The sequence below is a fragment of the Parasteatoda tepidariorum genome, chromosome 2 (assembly GCF_982258835.1).
Source record: "Parasteatoda tepidariorum strain Cologne lab strain chromosome 2, Ptep-v5.0, whole genome shotgun sequence".
Lineage (NCBI taxonomy): Eukaryota > Metazoa > Arthropoda > Arachnida > Araneae > Theridiidae > Parasteatoda > Parasteatoda tepidariorum.
In genome coordinates this window covers 49,539,392-49,562,931 of record NC_141756.1, presented here as the reverse complement: position 1 = coordinate 49,562,931, position 23,540 = coordinate 49,539,392, and the positions used below count along the sequence as shown (strand labels likewise).

At 26.4% G+C, this 23,540-nt stretch overlaps 1 protein-coding gene across 11 annotated transcripts in view; it reads left to right on the top strand.

The window, feature by feature from the left end:
• The window catches only part of LOC107454941 (ETS-related transcription factor Elf-5), a 148,178-nt gene that overhangs the window by 103,019 nt on the left and 21,619 nt on the right, over positions 1-23,540 (top strand). For 8 of the 11 annotated variants that reach the window (XM_016072299.5, XM_016072301.4, XM_087157302.1 and 5 more), the window contains exon 2: positions 4,793-4,871. In XM_016072299.5, the coding sequence (XP_015927785.2) occupies positions 4,793-4,871 (79 nt within the window). Of the gene's footprint in view, positions 1-4,361; positions 4,872-23,540 lie in introns of those variants that run through there. The other 3 variants (XM_087157304.1, XM_087157303.1, XM_087157305.1) reach the window with 2 other exon arrangements.

Sequence of the window (23,540 nt, the reverse complement as noted above, 5' to 3'; positions counted from 1 at the left end):
ATTTACGTACTCCAACACAAAACTACATTTCACAGCAACGTTAAAAATTTTGTTATGATTGAATAAATTTTATATAAGTTAACTTTTGCAAAACACAGCTTCGAGAGAAACGCATATGGAAAAATTTTCTTTTCTAAAGCCTACGATTAAGATTTTATCGCATAAACAAAAAACATAACAATTATTCTGCTAATACTCTTGGGAAGTAATTAAAACTCTAAAATAAATATTTTTAGATCTCGTGCGTAATTATTGTTTTAAAATATTATAATCCTGTATTCTTTGGCTTAATCAAGTAATAAAAAGTAATCTATGGAAAGGAAAATTCTTGACATTTTGTACGAATGTGTTCCAATAATTTTAAAGAAGCGTACGTGATGTAATGAAACGTTTGCAATATTGTATGAAAAGTTTAATTTCAATTCAAAGTTGGATTTCTTATTTTGTAATTTTTACAATTCTTTTTAGTTTTTCTGATTCGTAGATAATCTGAAACTATATTTGCTTTTGAAATCTCATTGCTTAGAGCTAATTATAATTAATAACATCCGCATGTTTGATAATTTACAGTCAAGCAAATTTTACGATTTTATTGCTTATGTGAGCAGCAATAGATATAAATCCTTTGACACCATGCATAGTTGGTAAATATCTGAAGCCACTATAACTGGTCCCGGCATTTATAACACAATATTATAAAACTCGTTCGGTAAATGTAAAAAGAAGCCTTTTCCGATACCAAATAATCTCATGTTATGTAATAATCTCCTTTCTGACCTTTCGATGTGAGTTTGAATATAAATTTTTTAAAATGCCGATATCAGAAGATAGAAGCTAAAATCTTCTTTTTTCATTACCTTACATCTTCTTGTATTTAAAAGAAGCATTCCTGCTACAGGCAGTTGTGGACATGAAGTCATGGAGGTAAAGACTGCGCAATTCTTAAACGCCAGTGGCATTGTTGTAGCAATATGATCAGCATTGCGCACAGTGTCTCATTTACTTCTCAGACAAGTTGGTACCCATCTATCTGAAGCTGTGTGGTCTTCAAGCAGCCATAGAGGATCGAACTCCAGTCTTTCGCTACGACAGCTCAGTGCCTTTACCCACTGAGCCATCGTCAAAACGTGAGTGATCATCAAAATTTATACTCTTGTCAATGGATACAAATTCTTGAAAGAGTTGTAACAAGTCATCTGAGTCTACATTAGATGGCCCAATTACAATTTTGCTAATCTGTGGATTTGAAAAAATCATTTTCTTGATGTCATATACTAAATACTCCATTGATGAGGTTAAAAGTCCTTCGACTCATTATCCAGCTTCGTCCATCTCAAGCAGAACGTGTTTAAAGTGAGCGGAACCTGTGACAGAGAAACATAATTTTTGAAAGGGAATATGAGTTGATGAAGTCACTTGCAAGATGGGTGGTTCACGCTCAGTTGATCCGCAAACGCCAGTCACGCGTGAAGCTCCTCGCGCGCAACAGTGAGCTGAGTGGTCAACGACTGGTGGTCATGGTTTACTTCTCTACAGTGTTTGTCAGATCTACCCCCTTGAGTGGGAAAGGTTGATTGACTTGTGACGGATCCACTGATTTTTATGAAGTGTGAGTTAGGTGCTGTAGAAAAGTTTCTTGAACTTTTGTTGTATCTGTCCATTTCCGTGTGCATTTTCTCTCGTATTGCTTGCTTATTTGATACATCTCTACAATTTAAGCATAAGATTCGAGCGATTTTTTATGTGTTTGACAAAATAGGCACAAAATTATTCATCTTCCACGATCAGCAGTTCTTGATGTGGCACCAACAAAGTGGTAAAAATGGCGTATGTTCTCCTGTTAAGGAATGTATGCACTCCTATTGATAATTTAAGAATATTGACCTTTTTGGCCTTCCATTGGCTATTGACTTCCTTTTGATAAAGTACAACTTCATCGAAGTAGAATATAGCTTAATTATGGCCATCGGGGAAAAGTTTTTTTCCACTTGTTCAGAAATCCTGGCTAGCACCAACCAGGAAAGCTAGCCAGGATTTACGAATAAAAGCAAAAAGATAAGAGAGAAAAACGAGAAAATATAATATAATGCTTTTTTTTAAGAACAGGGTTTAAAAACGCAGTACGAAGAATTTTTAGTGATCTGACAGATTTCAATAGAGTTTTTGTTTTCTTATCTACCTATTTTTCTTCTTTTACTTTTGACAAATATCTAAAGATGTACATTAAGGGCAGTAATTACTGAACATTTATTGTATAGTTTTGAGATATTTTCGGCATTGAAGATAAAAGTATAAAATTTTTTTCGTTTTCATTATTTTTTCCAATTTGCGTATGCTTTCATTTAAACTTATACATATTTAGAAATATTTCATTAACAAAAAGCATATTATTATTAAATAAGTTTGATTGTGATTTTATTTTATTCATAGGTAAAAATTATTTTCCCCCAGTTATGAAACGTCTCTTTCTTTTCTTTATTTCCAGACGTTAGAGAAGTCCTTCTGTAATATGAAAATATATTAATAAATGATTTTTAGAATTTCATATCTTCTTAATATACAAGTGATTAATATAAATACCTATTTATATTATAGGATAAATATCTTTAATAAAATTCTTCCAGGAATTAAAATTCGATATTAATTCATTTATATAGATTTTATAAATAAATACATTTTGTATATTATGTGATATTTATAAATTACATGTAAAATTTTTATTTTTGTATATTCATAATTAAAATTAATTATTAACTTAACTTTGCAAATTCAAATAAGGTAGTGTCAGTATTTTGCTTCAGCTAAAATAACACACTAAAGTTTATTTAGACAGTTTGATTAATTTATTTTTTGTTCTGTAATTAATATTAGCAATTATAATTTTTGGGATAAATTTAAGTTTTTTTTTTTTTAAATAAATGTTAAATTTCTTTATGGTTAGCATTTGTATGCTTTTCATAATTTTAATACTAAGTTATATATTTATTACTGTATTTTTATGCGATAAAGACAAAATGAATGATTAACGTCCATCAACTTTTGATAATTTTTTTAATTAAATGAAGAAAAAGAGTCTAGTGTGCTATTGAACTGGTTTATAAAAGTATTAGATAATTTAGAGAAAAATTAAAAAAATGTATAGCGTAAACTTTCTTTATTTGTTAAATAATTTTTTTTTGTTTTGTTTGTATTTTTTGATAAATATATTTCTTTTTATTTTATCCATGAAATAAATTTAACCAAAAAAAATGTATAAAAATATTTTTGTTTTTAGTTTGAAAAAGGAATTGTTTGCCTCCTTTTATCTTTTTTAATAATTATCAAGACTTTTGTTTCTAAAAGTATTTGAAGCTACAATGAAAAGAAAGTTTTGAAAGTATTTAGTTAATGAAATATTCTCAAGCAAAAGGTCGGGGGAAAAAAACTGTTAACTGTAACTGTTTTGTCATTATAATTTAATATGCATTTTTTTAAACTTTTGCTTCTAAAAGAATCTTGGGAGCTGTATCAAATTTATCATTCAATTATTTTTGTGACTTATGCTTGCTATATTTTGATACTTTACTATATTTAGAGAAATTTAGCTTATTTAAAGAAAATGTTTGAAAAAGACTATTTGATATCTCTTGTCGTGACGTTTGACTTAAAAAATAGGTTTGTGACGTTTGACTTAAAAAATATCTTTTGAGCTGTAAAAAAGTCCATGTCCTAAGATTTTCCATCTGTTGTCACATGATATGAGAGAGTGTAAAATGAAGGGAAAAAAAACAACTTAATATTTAACTTTTATTTAGTGCATTAAGTTCATCAATTTTCCCATCCCATTTTTGCACTGAGACAAGAGAATGTATTCTTTTATTAATTAATTATTACTAATGCGTTGCAATAATGAAATTCTATTCTAAAAGTAAATATACGCTTACCTCTCTTTCACTCTAAAAAGTAAATAAAAAAATCTTTAGCTTTAAAATAAATAAGAAAAAAAACCTTCGTTTTTAAACTTTTCCATCTGTTGACACATTATATGAGGAGAGAGTAAAAAAAAAAAAAAAAAAAAAAAAAAAAAAAAAACATGATATTGAGTTTTTACTTAGTACATCGACTTCGTCATTTTTTGCTTAGGTTTCTTTTATCGGCAAATATAGACACATGTAATAATTCTAGCGATTTTTTACTTAACTTATCTAAAAAGAAAATAAACAACAAAAAAAATAGCGTAAGAGAAATTAATTCAAGAATAAAAGAACTGACATTGAATAATAAAATTCGCCAAGTGGTTTTTCATAATTCTAAAATTAAATTCTTTCCATCGCCAAGTAATATCGCCAAAGTCAAGTCTCTCCGTCACTTTCCTCTCCTTGCCACTATCAACGTCAGCTGAAGTAGCAGTAGTCGAAATCAGTTTCTCTCTCACGAGCGACGGGATAAGAACGGGTTGCTATAGACGACTGACTTGTAAGACAGCACTACAAATTTTTGCCTTGATCTAAACGCCCCGCGACCTTGTATAGAAGACAACCTTCAAGGCGATTGCAGCCAGTTAGAACTATACTTTTTTTCAATCCCACAATTTGAGCGCCAAGTTCTCATCATCTCTTGAGTGAGAACACTGTCTGGAATAGTTAAATTTTGTCTGGAAAAATATTGACTATTAACTAACATTTGTAAAGAAGCATGTTTACGCAGTTCTGTGGTTTTATAAAAACTTTTATAACGTAACTGTTGAATATTGAAGTGTTAATAGTGTGAAAAAGTGGTTTTCTGATAGAAAGTTTTGTTTTTCCTTGTTCAGGACGTACTACCAATCACACGGGACGGCACCTATTCAGCAAAGGACTATGTTGAGCCCTGATTTAGCCCAAGATTTACAGGTAAGTCATTTTTATCTTCACTAATTTATTGAGGTTTAGTGAAAAACATGTTAAGTAAACTTATTAAAACCATGTAGTTTTCAGGTTTGCAAACGTGTTATCTATATTGCATTAGTTTATTATATCATTAATTGAGGCAGTTTCCAATGTAAAAAAATTTCTTTATAGTTTTAGCTATTCAAAATAATATTTTATTAAAATTAATTTAACTCTGACTTAACATGTTCTTCGACTATTCTCTTCATTTTCAACTGAAAATCGTTTGCTATAATGTTCTTATGAGTAGAAAATTCTATTTAAATTTTGAGATTTTTAAAATATTTTTGTTTTAATAAATAATTAAATATTAGAAAAATTAATTAAAAATATAATTAATTTGTTTATAAAATTTTTTCTCTACATTATATTTATTTTGAAACATTCTACCGTTAAAGAAGAGAACTTCCAACGAAAATGTTGTGTGAATAATTGTTAGAAACTTCTTTTCAATTTTACTTAAATCTCATTCAAAATTTCCTTCCAATAATCTTCCTTCAAATGCTATTTTTATGCTTTCTTACTTTTATATATTTTCTGTTAAGTGAAATCACATGAAAATTTCAGAAATCATTTAAATACTCGTGCCTTAATAAAAATTTAAATACTAGCAAAATTAATAAAAGGTAAAAATATTTTGTTACTCTTAAATTTTTGAAGATTTGCAATAATATATTTATGTATGAAAAAGTAGTTTTTCTCTTTTATAATGTTTTATTTTTTAAAGTTCAACATTTTAATATTGTTTAACCAATTAATGTTCTTCTTCCGGCATTAGCATATCTTGCTTTATATTATCACTAAGCATTATTGTGAACTTGTATCAATAAACATACTTTAATATATCTTCGTAATCTTTAAATCAGTTCTGTAGGCATGTACCTTGAATGTTTTTATTTATCATATACCCTAAAAAAGAAAAATAATTCAGCCATCTACATTTGCCTTTCGCGAGAAGAAATCTCTCCCTGTTAGCCCAGCGGAGATGAGATTGTTCTCACGATGCGTTCACTATTCTACAAAACATATTTTATTGAATCTTTTATTCGTGCCATTCTAATTGTCTATTTCATAAAACCCTATTCCTAATGTTTGTAACATCTTTAAAAAAAATCCCCCAAATTTCTATTTTCTTTATTGCAATAATTTTAATTTTATAGTATTCGATCACCACTGATTTTTTCTATGAAAATTAATAAATAAATTTATCATTTTTTTAAACTTATCACTTATTTTATTATTTTTTTCCAATTACATGTTTTTATCATTTATTTAGTCATTGTAGAGCAATGAATATATTGGGGAATAAAGTTTATGTTACAGTGAAACCTTCAAGAAAGACCACCACCAAAAAATATCAAGGATAAATTGAATTATTTAAATTAGATTTCTTATTTATTTATCGGCATGTAAGATTCCACATTAGCTAAAGCAGTGTTTTTGCCTTCGAAAATACTCTTAACATCCCATCTATCCGAAAAGATATATTAGGTTGCATTATTAATAATTTATTAAATAATGCTAAGTCAAGTTAGAAAAAAATGAGTTTTCACTAATAAAAGAAGCTAAATGGATTTAAAATATTACTTCTATCATCTAGTCCACCCTAGTAAATAATAGTTAGTTCTGTTGGAGAGATCGTCCTCATTTATCCTCCATTATATTGTGAGTTTAAGGCCTTGGATAAATTGGACTATGGTAAATCTATTTGTCCTCGTAAAATTATTTGGGGAGAAAAACGTACATTTTTCAGGCATTTATACCGGTGAAGTTGCATGGTCGGTCTGTTATAAATATGCAGAAAAGAAATTATGTAGGTGAAACGAACTGAAAAGTTAGGTTTCCTAAAATCTTAATCATGTAACTATTATTCAATAAACGACGTGTTTCGAGAATATATTTATAGCTGAAAAATTTCTTATCAGAATTTAAAAGATAAGTTATTATTATCGAGAAAATTTTTTTAAGACATCTGTTTTTATTTTTAAAAATATATCTCACATAAATGCTTACAAAAGTGCTTGTTTGAACATTTAAATGTCATAAATAAAATAGATGGATAAAAAATTTATCAGTAACATCAATTAATGCTTTTTTTATAGTGAGGTACAGCTAATCTTTATTATGATCTAATTTTGATTTAACGAAATTGTATTTTTCCCAAATACTGTATTTATTAAATGGTTTATTACTGTTGTTTAATATACTTCGATTAATCCATTTCACTAATTAAAGTCATTGGACCTATTATCAAAATGATGTTGTTGAACAAAATTAAAAGAAATTTCATCTCATTTTATTCGCAATATATATTGAAATACTTCACTTGAAAATTTTAATTTATTAATTAGTTAACATATTTGAGGATTTAGAGCTAAATTGAAAATTTTTATTTTGTAGCATAACTTCAGAACTCTTAAAATCATGTTTGCTTTTCATTTTTTTTTCAATTATTTTGATATTTTTAGATCATTACTAAAATAACACTAAAATAAATCAAAATACCATACGAAAAGAATTGTTTTAATTTTTAAGCTTCTTTATAACGAACATGCAATGATATAGGTCTATTGTTAAAAATTTTTATTTTGTAAATAATTTTTAATTGTTTGAATTTTAAAATGAAATCAAGATATGTTTTGTCATTCTTTCGTTACTTCGTTATGTTCTCTCTTCACTAGTAGTTTCAAGAATATTGAAAAAACACATATTATCATATTATACATATTATGATATATTACGGAAATCATTTTTCAAAATTTTACAATTAGCATATGTCAGTCATTGAAACTCTGTCAGTTGTGAAATGAGTTTTGAGTTGAGTTTTTTTTTTATCCTATATTAAGCACTCACAATATTGCGGTTTAGAAAAAAACATTTCAAAATTTTTTTAATTGTTTACATTCCAGTTATTCCTATTATTTTTCAATTTTTTATTTTTGTTTTTATATTACTATTAAAATATAAATGCGGAAATAAAAAATTTAAATAACGTTTTTAGTTTTGTACGAATTTAATATGTTACTCATAAAAATTAAGCATATATTTTTCTTCAAATCCATACCTACATGTAAATTTTGTAAAATTATTTATAAATTAACTCTATGTTATAACCTACGACAATCTTATTTGGAAAATCGAGATAAATTATTTTATTAACTTATTACAAATGTAAACATTCAAAACAATTTGTATGGTACATTTTCATATTTTATAACAGAGCTGGTTATTTAAAAGTATATGATAGGCCTTTAACAAATATCATTGCTCAATATGGCATATTTATTGCACTTATTTCTTTTTTTATTTAGTCAGAGAAAATAATAAATTGGCTTGCTAAACATATTTTTCCAATAATTATAAATGCATGCAAATCCAAGTAATTTTTTTTTATAAGTTCCCAAAACTTCATTTTTACCTATTTGTATTTGCATATATGTGAGCTGACAAAATAACTAATGACAATGTAAATATTGCCTAAATTACATTTTTATTTTAGTATTCCCATTAACAGATGCAATCCATTTAAAGAAAAAAGATTTGACCCGTTTACTTAGGAAAAAGAAATAAAATCAATTTTCCGAACCTCAAATTAAATAAACATTTTATAAATTTATAATTGAAAGCAAATTTATTTTGGTTAAAACATTTTTTTGCGAGCGAAATTCTGGTCTATTTACTGACAAATGACTTTGTTTACTTGTCTCCTTTATCTCTGAGTTCAGTAATTCTCCTTCGATTATTTTCAATTCATCTCCTCAAACTTATTTAAGTAATTTACCATCGCAGTTTAAACTTGTCTTATCAGATGATAAGACACATTGGATGGAAGTGAGTTTTGTGACCCACATTGCATATTCTAGCGGTAGTTCAACGAACTACCGATTTGTAGTTTAGTGGTACAAGGTAACTCTTTTTTTATCGTATATTTTGAATCGTTTCCACTTTTTAACGCCCTTGACTCTTCGTTTCAATTTCATTGACCGTCCTTGTCCAAAAACACTTGGAAAGTACGAAACACTTCAATTTAAGAGTTAAGGTGAGGTTGTTGATCTTTTGCATTGCAAAATGCAAGTTTCATTAAACTTTGTCGGAATGTTAAATGTTGATGTCCTCTGCGTGGATTTAATGATTAAGTAGCCTTCAAGATGTTAATTTGAATACTAATTCGAATGTTTAAAACTTTTTGCTTTTATCTATGGAAGCAGCTATTTATAACAAAAAAAATGTTCTAGAAAAACGCGTATAAAAAATATTCAACCTTCTAAATAAAATGACATTTTCTATTCAATTACCATTTTTGTATTTTTCTGAGAATATCAATGTTATTATTACAAATCTAGCATCCTTATTAGGGTAAAATACTCTCTTTTCGTTAACATTAGTAACTCCTATTGAAATATTAACTCACATTCTATTCTCAACATGCTCCAAGATAAGCTTATTTATGCCTACTTTGGAGTGGGCATAATTTTTGATGCCTTCTTTGCATTCAAATCTTCCTGATCTTTAATGTACTCCAAAGTAAACTGAAAATAAATTTTTTTCTAAAAACTTTATCAAAATTTCACCAAAACAGACATATTTCGTGAAATTTTTCTACACTGTAAGAAATTCCATCTCAAGTTACTGTAAAAAGTACCGGCACTCAGGGTGCCGGTACTTCTTATCGTAAAATACATTTTTATCAGAATATGTTAAGGTACAAAATATCTGATATACCGTAATAAATATACCGTATATAAAAATTGCGGTACAATATTTTTTGATAAAAATAGATTTTACGGATGATGCACCCAAAGTGCCGGTACTTTATACCGTAATTTGATCTCAAATTTTTTACAGTGTGGATATTAATGTTATTAAAATGACTAAAACTAACATCTTTACTAGGGCAAAATGTGTTCTTTTTGTTAACATATGTAACACCTATCGAAATATAAACTTACGATCCACATATTAAAAGCGCGAGCATACTCCAAAATAAGATGCTTATAAAAAAAAGTAAATAAGCTTATTTGTGTCCACGTATAAATTCTTTCAAATCTTGCTGAACTTTCATGTACTCTAAATTATTCCAGAAATTAATATTTTTCAAATAACTTTATTAAAATATCTCCGAAACTGACTTCTTTTATGAAATTCTACACTAAAAAATTACGGATCAAATAACTGTTTAAAGAAAACTTGGCTGCATCATCCATAAAATCCATTTTATCGTCAAATCCGTTTTTACCGTAAGTTTTTTAACTTAATTTTACAGCAATGTATATGTAATTAGAGTGATTTAGAGATTTTACAGTAATTATTTCCGTAAAAATTGCAGTATATCAGACTTTTTGTTTCGTAACATGTTCCGGTAAACATGGAATTTATGGTAAAAGTATCGGCAATCTGAGTACCGATGCTTTTAACCGCAATTTGATCCAAAAAAAATTTACAGTGTGTTAGTCTTGGGCAATCAATTCCTTAATTCCTTCTAGATGTACCCCAAATTAAATAAAATTAAATATTTATCAAAGAAAGTATTGAAAGGCATCTTAAGGTCAAAAATTTTCCACTTTGTCATAAAATTAGGGAATGTCTAAATTTTAGTAAATTTTATCTATTTATGATTCATAAATGAGTTTGGTTTCATTGAAAAACCCTTTTATTATTAATACATTTTTGGTTTAAAATTTTACTCAAAATAGCATAAATTTGTTATTTAAAAAGTATTGCTTTGCTCTGAACCTCGTTAATTTTGCTGCTCTTAAGTATCAGACACAGATTTTATATTTAACACTTTTCATATTCTTCATAATAATTTTTTTTCTTTGTTCGACAATTACTCATGCATGAAATGATTTGACAAATAACAAGGACAACCAAGTCTTAAAAAAATAAGGTAAAATTCGCATTATTGAATGATGAATTGCTCTGAATCTTAAGCTTGTGATTCCATAATATGAGCTTCCATAATATTTTCTATTTTTTAAAAAAGGGCATTACTTTAAATGCATTTAAGTTGTCTATAAACTACTGTAACCTCAAAAAAGCACTGAAACATTAAAATACTGTCCGAATTATGTAGTTTAGCGAGTAAATATCACAGGAGTGTAACAAAATGTGCAAAACAGTGGCAAGTTAAACAGGAATACATAAATAAAGGAAAACTAACATAGATGTTTAAGGCAATGTAGAAACATTTAGTTTTGTCATACCTTAAAATAATAAATAAAACGATTAGTTTAGTTTCATTATTTTGTAACCTATTATCATAGCCTATTATATTTGCTTATCTTATTTTCAGTTGCTTATAAAAAAAAATTAGATGTACTTAAATTGATTAGTAGAAGATTAAAGCTAGTATCATTTATCTTCTACTACGATGCTTTATTTTCAAATACTATTTAAAATAATAGTTTTCGAAAAATATTTAGGCACCTGAAATAATAAATAATTTGTAAAAAAAAAGCGTAAAAAAATATGTAGGGTTTTGTTAAGTTATTTGTTTAAGTGATCACGAATGCTGATATTTGTAAATTAAAATCAGTAAAACAGTGATTGTCTCACCGAATTTTGTGTTTCGCTCGTCGTTATTAGTTCAAAAATGAATACTTTATGAATACATTACTATGTCAAAAAAAATTTATATTATTACTTTCTTTCAGTTTTATGAGTATTCTATTAAGTGAAGCTAATAATAAGAATGTCTTTTTTACCTTAATTATGCAATGCTTTAAATTTTTAACTCTGATTATGACAAAGTAAAGTAACTATATCTGTTAATTTACATACAAAATCTATGTGAAATACTGTAATATAAAGAAAGTTCCTTAAAATAATAGCTTTGAGAATAATACAGCAGATTTTTTTGAATTTATATAAAAAGAAATGATAATTTTTTTTTTAATTTTCGAATGCTATTTAAAGATAAACTCAGGGCGTAAATCATCTGTTCGAATTTTAAATATTCTTGTCACGTTTATAAAATTTCTCTGCTATTGAAGGTCATTTTGAAATAGTTGGCAAGAAGGGCCCCAGTTCAGGGCTTTACAAAATCCTACGTTGGGCCCCAAAACTTGATGTGGACCCAAATTTCCACACTTATCATTTAGTGAGGTCAGGCCATCTTATATAATGTATTAAATTTCTTAAGTATTACTATTGTGATTGATGGAAACTACTTATCATTATCTAAAATAAGAAAACTCACGCAGGTCTTAAAGTATAGAGTAAAATTATTTTGATTTAATATTACTTAAACAACTGATTCTCATTACTGTAGTATGTTAGAGCAAAACCCATGCTAATAAGTTAATAAAATGTGTTAACTGCTATCAAAATTAATGCATTCTCATTAAACCATTGATTCTCATTATACTACATTACATTTGGTATAAAATACACTACTGAGAAATTACATAATTTTTAGCATTTAAGATTAGCATTTGGCTTGAATACAATATGATTAACTTTGTAAGCATAGAAATTTTTTTAATAAAACATAATTACAATTGCAATTCGGATTAATTTACCTTTTAGGTTTTTTTTTTTTTTTTTTTTTTTTTTTTTTTTGCAAATTTATGATATCGTTTCGAAAAAGTATAAATTCCGTACTATTGCTCTCCTACAAATACAAATTAATAGATACACGTTGGGAAGGTACAAAAAATATGAATTCAATTACATTTATCAATTATATTAATTTATTATATTTTACTATCAAAATCATTGAGTTTTCTCAGTATTAAATGTTGAATGACTAAATTTTGCGTAAGTTAAGTTTTTTTAACTTAAACAATTAAAACTTACATAAAACGAAGCTAGGATTTCATATATATTTACTTGCATTATATTTTAATAATTGTGCTTATAGAATTAAGACTTGAGATGCTTTACTTCAATAAAGGAACATACAGAATATATCTTAAAATAGTTTTCTGTGGAATTTCATTTCACACATAATTAAAAATATATTAATAATCATTAATTTATTTAGCATTTATGCATGGTACATAAGTTTTTACAGGCTTCAAACATTTTATGAATGATATTATCGGAAAAAGTTTTTTTTTTGTTTATTATGATGCATACGTACATATCATAAATATTGCAAGTTAAAATTAAAGTATTCGACTGAAATGAAAACTAACTCTTCAGAATGAAATGAAGACTTTTTAATTATGATAAACTATTTTTCCTCATTTTACTTCCTATTTCTTATTTAAAAGTTTAATAAATGCAGAACTAATTTCCTATTTTATTTACTTGTTTTAATTCAAATTATTTTTGAAATGGAAATGTTGTAAAATTTAACTAAATAATAATAAAATCTTTTTTTAATTTTTTTTCTTCTCGTTTTGTCTTTAAAATTTACTAATTAAAAATTTTTGAAACCTTAAAAATGCTAAATAAATCCATGGTTTCATATTTTTAATGTACGAAATTATATACATTAAGCTTTTATTTAATTATTTTTTTAAAAATCTTTTTTAAATACATAATTTATTTTCTTGATTTTAATCTCATAGGATTATGTGTCTGTATTAATTCATGACCAATTATGGCTTAAAATTGACGTTCTTATAAACTTTTAGCCTATGTTAATGTAAAATTTATCCATATATTTTATGATATTAAATTACATTTAACAATATTTCAGTTTAATTTACATATTTAGAAAATTCGTAATATCTGCTCATAAATTTTATTACAATTTAAATAGATCTTGAGATCCGAAATCATTGAAAAAGTTTAAAAACATATAATAACTGTTAGATTTAGTTTTCCTATTGACAAAAACTATTGATAAAAATAGTCCAAGTTTCAAAATTAAACGATCGATTTCCTAGTTTTTGTGATTAGTGAAAACTTAACATAAAAAGTAATTATGCAAATCACTACATACTAGGAAATGATGCATCGAATCACTGTTTTTCTTTCCCTTATTTTCTAGAAAAATGAGTATTGAGGGTATAGTGGGTATTGATTAATTCTTAATGAGTATTACAAAATTGATTATTGTACTTAATATCCATATACATGCATTTTGCATAAATTTTTTTTCCCTGTAATTCATAACTTCTATATATAATTTATAAATAATGCAAACTGATTATCAAATGAATATACATTATTAAAAGATTAATTGTTTGAAATTTAATTATTAAAACTTTTTCCGCCATTAATAATAGGTAAAAAGCGAAGAAACGGTATAGTTATATACCGTTTATAATATTAATTATACCTTTAATATTAGGAAAAAAAATTTAAATAGAAAAATGTTGGCATAAACGGGCGTAATTAGCCATTTAGATTAGGTTTAATTATAAAAAATATAAACAAATATTTTAATGCAATTAATTCTTTTATATGAAAGAGTATACAGAAATGTTATTTATTATGAACAAATCGATATCTAATAATATTTGGCGATTATCTAATAATATTTGGCGATTCAACAAGTTTTAAAAATAACGATTCGATTCCATGTTGGGTTTATATATAATTTAATGGATGGCGTGGAAGTACCGGGGAATGAACAATTTTCGTCATTGGGGAGACATTAAAAATAAAGTTTTAGTTTCACTTTATGGTGAACAAATCAAGTAAACAATGTATAGCTAATCAAATACGAACATAAAATGCTTTGATGTGAGAATAAATCTAATGCAATCTGGGTCCTCCGGCGTTTAAATCGTAAAACAGTTAAATCCTATATGTTACAGTTACAAAATATAACCAACAAATCACGTACTTCTTATATTTTTTGTAGCTAAACCAACTTAAGATATATTCATCATGAATCCTAATATTTCTTTGTCCCAAACATTATTTGATTATTGCCCACTTGTCCTTTTTTATTCACGTGTTTCCTGTGTGTACGTTTTATACACGAATTTCTTCGACCTTATAAATAATTAAAAATCGAAATGATGATTAAAATAAAGTGTTACGTTCCTCTATACCAACTTACAAATAATTTAACTATAGCTGCTATCACAGAGATTAAATTCATCATATAACTACTTGTAAATGACCCTTTTGCAAATTACCCTTGTAATATGCTTGTAAATGGCCCTTTTATTCAAATCTATCCAATTTTAAAAATACCAAGCAGTTGTGCGAAAATTAAGCTTGTTCAAATATTGTAAAACATTTTAAGCCTTTTTTTGAAACTTTTGACATGAAAATTGAGTTAACTAAAATTTTGTTAAAAGAAAAAGTTGTCGTTATATAAAGTTAACTGTCAAAAACCTCATTGTCTTAATATTTGCACCAAATTCTGTATTTTATATATATGGCAGGTAGTAATGTGACTCTGTTGTATTCGGTCTTAGTCACCTTATTAAAAATAATTTGTTATAGTAGTGTGAAATGAAATTCGAAATAATGTAAAGGTTTAAATAAATACCAACGCCTATTTTTTTCAGTAATTTTCAATATAGCACTTTTTTAATTACAAAATTGTATTTAAGTGAAACTGCATCGTTTCAATTATATAATAATGATGTAAATTTATTATTCACAACTGTTCCAGAATTGTCATTTCATATTAACACTAAAGTAACGAAAGTTATAATTAATATTTCATCTGCTTTTTTGCAGTTAAAGCGTGTTTTAATTGTATAATAGTGTACATTTATGATTTAAAACTGTTTTAGAATTGTCACTTTACATTAACGCTGAAGTAGCGAATTTTATAATAAATCTTTCATCTGATTTTTTGCAACTCAAGCATACATTGCAGAAAAATGTCTTTGTGCTTTATCATTCAACAGTACGAGTTTTTATTCGATGAATTTTCATTTTACCACCCAGTTTCTACATATTTCTAATAATGTTTCTGCATTTCACGAAATCACTTTTGTACGTGTATTTCTTAAAATTCATATATTTAAGAGTTCCAATATGAAAATACAATTTTCATTAAGCTGCATGATAGATATGTTTCATAATTAACGCCACATTGTTAAATTTATGTAAGCTACTGATAGGGCACGTTTTCTGATTTATTTTCATATATAACAATACAGGTTCTGTTCTAAAATTATATAAATTTCAGAATTAATTTTTTCGCTGTTTTTCTAATTAAGTAATATAAATAATATAAATATTTTTTGCAGTATAAAGAAATTAAATATTATATATTTGTTGCTATTAAGATATCTATTAGCTTTTTTAGACAAATACCTTAAATTATTTAAATTCTCGCTCCTAAAATAAAATATGTGGGCATAACAACCCTGATATCAGTAAGTCCTTTAATCTTATTATAAATTTTATTTTTTTGTAACCAATAATTTTTTCCGTATGAATTTAATAAAAAAACATTATTTGTATTAAGAGTTAAAAAGCATTAATATAAATAACAAATTTCTAAAACATTATTTTAAATCTTTAAACAACCAAACATCTTTTATTATACTAACATTTACTATTTAATTATTAAATACTAACATTTGATGAGGTACATCAGCCCTATTATGAAAAAAAGTTGAAATATTTAATAATGTTGCTATCTTGGCAAACAAAACATATTCCATCATATTAATCATTTCTTCTAAAATTAAATACTGCATTAGAGTGCAACAGCCTTATTATAAATAATAATACTTTTTCTAAAATCCTTTTATATTTTTAATTTTCATAAACCACGCATGGAACTCTGCCATATTAATTATATTTTTCAATGAAAACTGTTTACATTAGAGTGCAACAGCCCTATTATTAGTAATACTTTTTCTAAAATATTTCTCTAATTTAAATCAAGCATAAACCTCTATCATTTTAGTTATAGTTTTTAATGTAAATGTTAACATTAGAGTGCAAGAGCTTTAGTGGTAGTAATACTTTTTCTAAAATCTTCCTCAAATTTTAATCATAATAAATTAGAAACCTTCTATCATAGTAATTACTTTAACATAAAACATTTTTAAATTAAAACAAAAATAATACATATATTTTAAATAAGAAAAATATTATAATTTTAATGTTATTAAACGAAACACTTTCCTTCATATTCATTCACGCTCTTAAAAATTAAATATTTAGACAAACACCGGCTCGCTTATTTGATTCCATAATTCTACGCACTGATAGAAGTGATATTTATAGTGGAGTGATATTTATTTAATTTTCGGTTGCTGATTCGCTAACAAGTGTAGCTTTTTTTTTCTTTTAGTACTCTTCAAGTGAAATAGAGTGCGATGACTACATCATTAGTACAAAAATACTACATATTATATTTTTAAAAAGAAAAATATTATAATTTTAATGTTATTAAACTAAACACTTTCCTTCCTATTTATTCACGCTCTTAAAAACGAAATATTTAGACAAACATCAGCTCGCTTATTTGATTCCATAATTCTACGCACCGATTTATATTTATTTATTTTTCGGTTGCTGATTCGCTAACAAGTGTAGCTTTTTTTTTCTTTTAGTACTCTTCAAGTGAAACAGAGTACGATGACTACATCATTAGTACAGTTATTTGATTCCAGCGAAACACCCCTCCCTCCTCGTCACACTACGCTGACCAAAACTACCTGGACTAGAAAGCAAATCAAATAATCAAAAAAAAAAATCACCTTACTACTCATAAAGGATCAACGAACTTTCACAAATACACGCATGGACCTCCTACCCGATTATATACGCGGCGTTGTTTAGGGAAGTTGTAAGTGAAATAGTCTCAAAAGGAAGTCGTGCGGCTTCTCAATATTCTCCTCCATTCCTTGCGTTAAATAACGTTCTCCATTTTTTTATTATTCTTTTATTTTTTTTGAAATAAAGAAGCGAGCAGCAAAAGTTGTTTTAATGAATGGTTATGGCGTGCACGTACCGACCAGGTGAAAGGGCTAAAAATAAAGCCTATAAGTAACTAGGTCTCTGATATCGTGTCGTGGATTTTGGATCTTTGCTCTTGTCTTAAGTTATTTGTATGGGAATGGAGGATTATTTCACATGGTGAAAACGTCGTGATTTTAGATTTTTGCCTAACAAGCGGGCATGAATTTAAATCAAGTATATGTAAAAGCGCAGTGTTTTATTTTTGATGCTGTGCATGATCTCGATAAATTTATCGTATAGAAGAGAGATTTTTAATGAACTTCAGTGTTTTTTGGGGGGTTAGATTCACATCTCTTTGTCCCTCGTGTTAAACTATAGAAAAATATATTAACCTCAATTTCCGATAAATTAAGCTATTAGTTAATATTTTGAAATATGTTCGATACATTTTATTATACTGAATTGTATTTTGTGGAAGAAAAAAAAATTTCGTAAAATTACCTGAGTGATTAGTAATGACAGTGCTGGTAAAAAAAAAACTATGATTATGGTTAATAAAACCAAAATATACGGTATTTAAACTCTTCATTTGGTAATTTTTCGTTCATATGGTAATTTTTCTGTTCATATGGTAAAGGTTTATCGGAAATTCTGGTTTTCAAAATCATAGTTCTTATTACCACACATTTATTAAAATTCAAAACTGAAAAGTAAATTTAACCGAATAAATAGTTTTGCTTTAAGGTATCATGATAAAATTATCAAAATTTACCTCATTTACCAAATTTTATCGCAGATTTTAATCAAATTTTTATTGTCAGTTATACCAAAATAATTACCGAAGCGCTTTGGTAAAAATTAACGATATTTTTGGTATTCCCATAGAACCTAGAACCAAAAAAACAGTAAATTATACCATATTGTGATAGTTTTTAACTTTCTTGTTTTCAATGTAGGTTACCAAATTTTAAGTATTTGAATATACTTATCAAAACTACTTTTTGAAAATACTTAAACTCGAATACACCCTTACAATGCGGTGAGCGAACTTAACAGACAATACATGAACTTAAGTAAAATGATTTTACAATTAATACCTTACAATTTACAATTAATACCTTACAATTTTACAATTAATACCATTTACAATTAATACCTTAAATTTATAATTAGAGTATTAAGAATTTTTTATCTTTTACTTTTCTTACATAATAATGCTAATTTATATCAATTAAAAATTTGATGATTATAGTTTATGGTTTAAAATATATATTTTAAAATTTATTGCATTTATCTATCGGTGAGCGAAAGCAGTATGTGAACTATTTGAAATTCTATATATGATTTTCATTAATGAATACAGAAAATCAATGTTGAGGTAAAAAATCAATCAATTTTTTGTCAAAATCAATCAATTTTCGCAATTATGTAGAGTGATTGGTTAAACTCTATATTCTTTCAATAAATATTAATGATAACTACTTTGAAAAGCATTTTTTTTTAAACTCACAAATATAAATAATATAAATTTGGTAAAGTAGGCAAAAGTAAACTAGTCAAAACTTAAATGAATTTTCTTATGAATTAAAGCATTACTTAATAATGTTATTTGAAATCTATTATTATTTATTAGAAATATGGAGAAAATTTTCTAATATAAACTAAATTTTTTTTCGATGTTTTTAATGTCTCGAAAATTCACCGAAATGACATCAAGTTACAAAATGTGTCCCATTATAGCAAAAGTACTAAAATAACAAACTTTTTAAGCCTTATTTTTATAATTTTTATAGAAAATAAGTTTATGAGAACACAATATGATAAAAACTGAAAAAGCTTGAAATTTGAAGTTAATTATATATTTCCACCCTTTAAATATTTCCACCCTGAAATATGTAATAAATTAAAGTTTATTACATATTTCCACCGCTGAATCGAGCAATAAATAACATTTTTTTAAATAGTTTATGTTGACTCTTAATTCACTTCTATTTAATTTAAACATTTATTTTTATGCGGTTTTATAATTTTACAATAACATTAATTTCACATTATTACTGACCTTTTATTATTATTATTATTATTATTTTCCTAATAATAGTTTCATAATAATAGTTCCAAAATAGTTCAACACTACCACCTACCGTCTTGAATTTACTGGTAAGAGTCAAGTCTAGTGGTGGGAAAATTTCGTTTTTTATGTCTTGACGAATGAGGTTTTGTTTCCACTGAATTTATTTTATTTTACGCTGAATCGACTGTGACTAAACCAAATCAAATGAACTAATAGTTTAAAAGTTAAAAGCTATAAAGTAGATATGAAAAGTACAAATATTGACTCAAACCTGTTTACATGTCTTATATTTCTATCTCTACCGATGAGGTAGGAATTTCTGTGTCTTTTTTTTTAAATTCTGAAATGAATAAAATCAAAACTTAATCGATGGAGCCAAAAATTTAAAAACGTTTTATGCAGAGCTGAAAGAGTTTTATATTTATACCTGTTTACGTATATGACAGCTATCTAGTCAAGCAAAGTATTATTTTCCATGTATTTTTTACGTTAAATACCAAAATAGAGTTAAAAGGAATAAATGTTTAGAGGTTATAAGAAATATGATTATTATTCTTAAATATGTTTAAGTAAAATATACTCATTAAACACAGCAAGTAGTTAGATTATGATGCGTAAATATGTCTTAAAAACAAATTATTCTCTTCATAAACAAAACGCTAATGACTTTTAAAATATTAGTTTTAATTTCATTCGATGCAGCGCGAAAAATTGACTTGTATAGATAGAAATATCAGATGCTTAAATGAGATGAAATTAAAAATTGTACTTTTTACAATCTCTTATAATAAAATCCTTGTAACTTTAAAACTATTAGTCCTTCCAACTTAAGTTTTCGACTCTTTCGATTTAAAGTAACACAATGAAAAATAAATAATATTTTGCTTCTGTCGATAGCAGTGTCCTAGGTGTAGAAAGATATAAGTATCGAACTGTACATTTCATATTTTTAATTTTTCCCGTAGGAGTTTTTTAGTCTTATTTTTGGTTTCGTATCAGCGTAAAAAATTACATAGGAAAAATTCCTCCCCTTGTTATTAATAGTTGGCTCGTAAATGGCAATAAATCGTGAAATGTACCATTTATACACTAAATATGCTAAAATACTTATAACTTTTAAACTATTTGTCCAATCGTTTAATTTTGATCATTCAAATCAGAGTAAGAAGACACACAAGAAACAGTATTTCACTTATTTACATGAAGTTCTCTTTCTTTTTACCCCGTTCTCCTTGGAGTGAATTCATGATGGCATTTATAGCTCATCTAGAGGGAAGCAAACTCTAGGTACCTAAATTAGGCTAAGGAAAAAAAAATTTTAAGATAGTGTCCAAATTTCCCATATACTTTTTGAAAATAAATATGCTATTATTTATGATGCATTAAAAAAATTTCTAAAACAAAAGTTTGCCTTTTAGCTAAACTATTAATAAAGTTAGAACAAAATTGGTTCACTGGTGTATTTTTAGCATGATTATTAATAAGCAAATGTATAAACTAACTAAATAATTGATTTTAAACCTTTTTTATTTTTGTGTAATTTGGTGTCCCCTTAGAATTGAACTAAAACAAATAATACTATTAGCTAACAATAACTAATTTATATTTTTTATTATCATTACTGAAGTATTCCCTTAAAACTCATTGTATAGTTAATTAATAATTTCATAGATGGCGCCGAAGTCCTGATGAATAATACATTTTCTTGCTTTGAAAGATATTTAAGTATTAAAGTTTCATTTTCACTTTGTTGATGAATCAAGCAGCAACAGGATACGATTTTTTACAAAGAATAAATCGAATGTTATTAGTCTGAAGTATTTTGATAATAGGCATGATTAACCCTTTGCATTAAAATCCTTAATTTCTTATAGCAGCAGAGATTTAAACAAAGGTAAGCTATATTTTTTGCTTCAACAAAAACTTACCTCTTAAATCTTCAGGTTTGAAATATATATTACTGAAAATTCATAATAAATCTAGAAATTCAATCGAAAAAAAAAATGCAAAATGATTATTATTTATCCCGTCCTATTTTACAAAAATCATAAAATTTTCTTGTTCACAGAAATAAACCATTTTTCTTTTTTTAATTTATTTATTGAATCTTTTAACACTTAAAAATTAATCAAGATAAGTCAGTGTCTCGAAGACCAATAAACGATTTTTTTATTATTTTAATGTAATTTATGGAATAATAATAGCGTACTAGGAAAACCTAGGAAATCCACTCTTTCTACATAATCTAAACACTAAATTAGATTGTTTTAAATTCCTAAATCTTTTAAATGCAGTATTGCACCTAAACTTAACAGATAAAGCAATTTCCTTTAAAACATTTTGAAATGAATACTAGAAATTGTTTGGAATTCAAAAACACATTTGTTGATTTATTCTTCTCGCTTTACTATAACTAACACATATTGTGGAAGGAAAAAATTGAAAAGCCTTTAGCGAAATTATTTAAAATGCTTTTCAGTAGCGTTTCCAAGCCGGTATGAAAAATACTGAACCTTAAAAAATACTGAATAAACATATAAACCAGAAAACTGTATGTAAAAAAAATACTTAAAATAAGAACAAGAACCAGAAAAATATATTTAAAAAAAATGCTGAAATTAACCAAGTGAACCAGAAATCCGTTATATGATATGTATGAGTTATGTTGATATTTATATTAGTCCTAACTAATATTGATGCAGGTGAAGAAATTCGTTTTCTTTATTTCCTGCTAAAACTTGTTTGGATAAAGGGTTTTCTATGTTATGGTGGTGTTATAAATCAGGGGGGTCTATCTTCTTAGGCAAACTCAACTTCCACGACATCGTGCTAAAGTGATCTTTCCCCTCTTTTTTTAGTTTTTTCTTCACATTAGACCTAGTTTATAACACCATTTATTTCCTTACCTTGATCACGCAACGCCATTAAGTTTTTTTTTTCTTTTTGAAGTAATTCTTTTGTGACAATAAAATCTGAATTCAATGAGCCACTCGCGTTTCTTTGATTATTCTTTTCACCCGAAATTTTATTAAAAAATTGTCACCTAGAAGAAAATATAAATTGTGACTAATTATGATACTTTATTGTGAGAATGGGAGATTTTGAAGATTTCTCATTGGAAATTAATTCACTTTTCTTCTGATGCAATAATTGTTACATTATTATTACTATGCATATCTGCACTGAAAAGAAATGTATGGTTAAAACTACCTAGATACTCTAAAATATCCTGTATTTTTGGTTCTATGAGAGCACCAAAGAAGTTCAGTAATTTTTACCAAAGTGCTCTGGCAATGATTTTGGTAAAATTATTTATTTATTTATTTTGAATAGATGCTATGAAAAAGATAGCGCTTACTTGACTAATTTCACTTACGCATTGAAGCAATTTTTAGTTTCTCTAGTGATGGAATAAATTCTTTTTGGATTCAATAAACACATCTTTGATAGAATTAATAAGCATTGCAATGTTCCATCGCTGTCGTGTAATTTTACAAAAATCCAGTTTAACTCTTGAACATTTTAGTTACCCATCGCGGCAGGTACAAGTTAAAGAAATGCCACTAATTCATATCAAAATCAACTTCATATGAACATTGCTTTAATTTTTTTTTAAAATAAGCTATTTTAATATTAAATAGGAGCACCAAAATGCTTGGTAATTTTTACCAAAGTGCTTTGGTAAGGATTGTGGTAAGATTCACATTGACTTATAGTTTTCTAATTGGAGATAAAATTTGGTAATTGTGGTACAATTTGTTAATTTCATCATGATACCT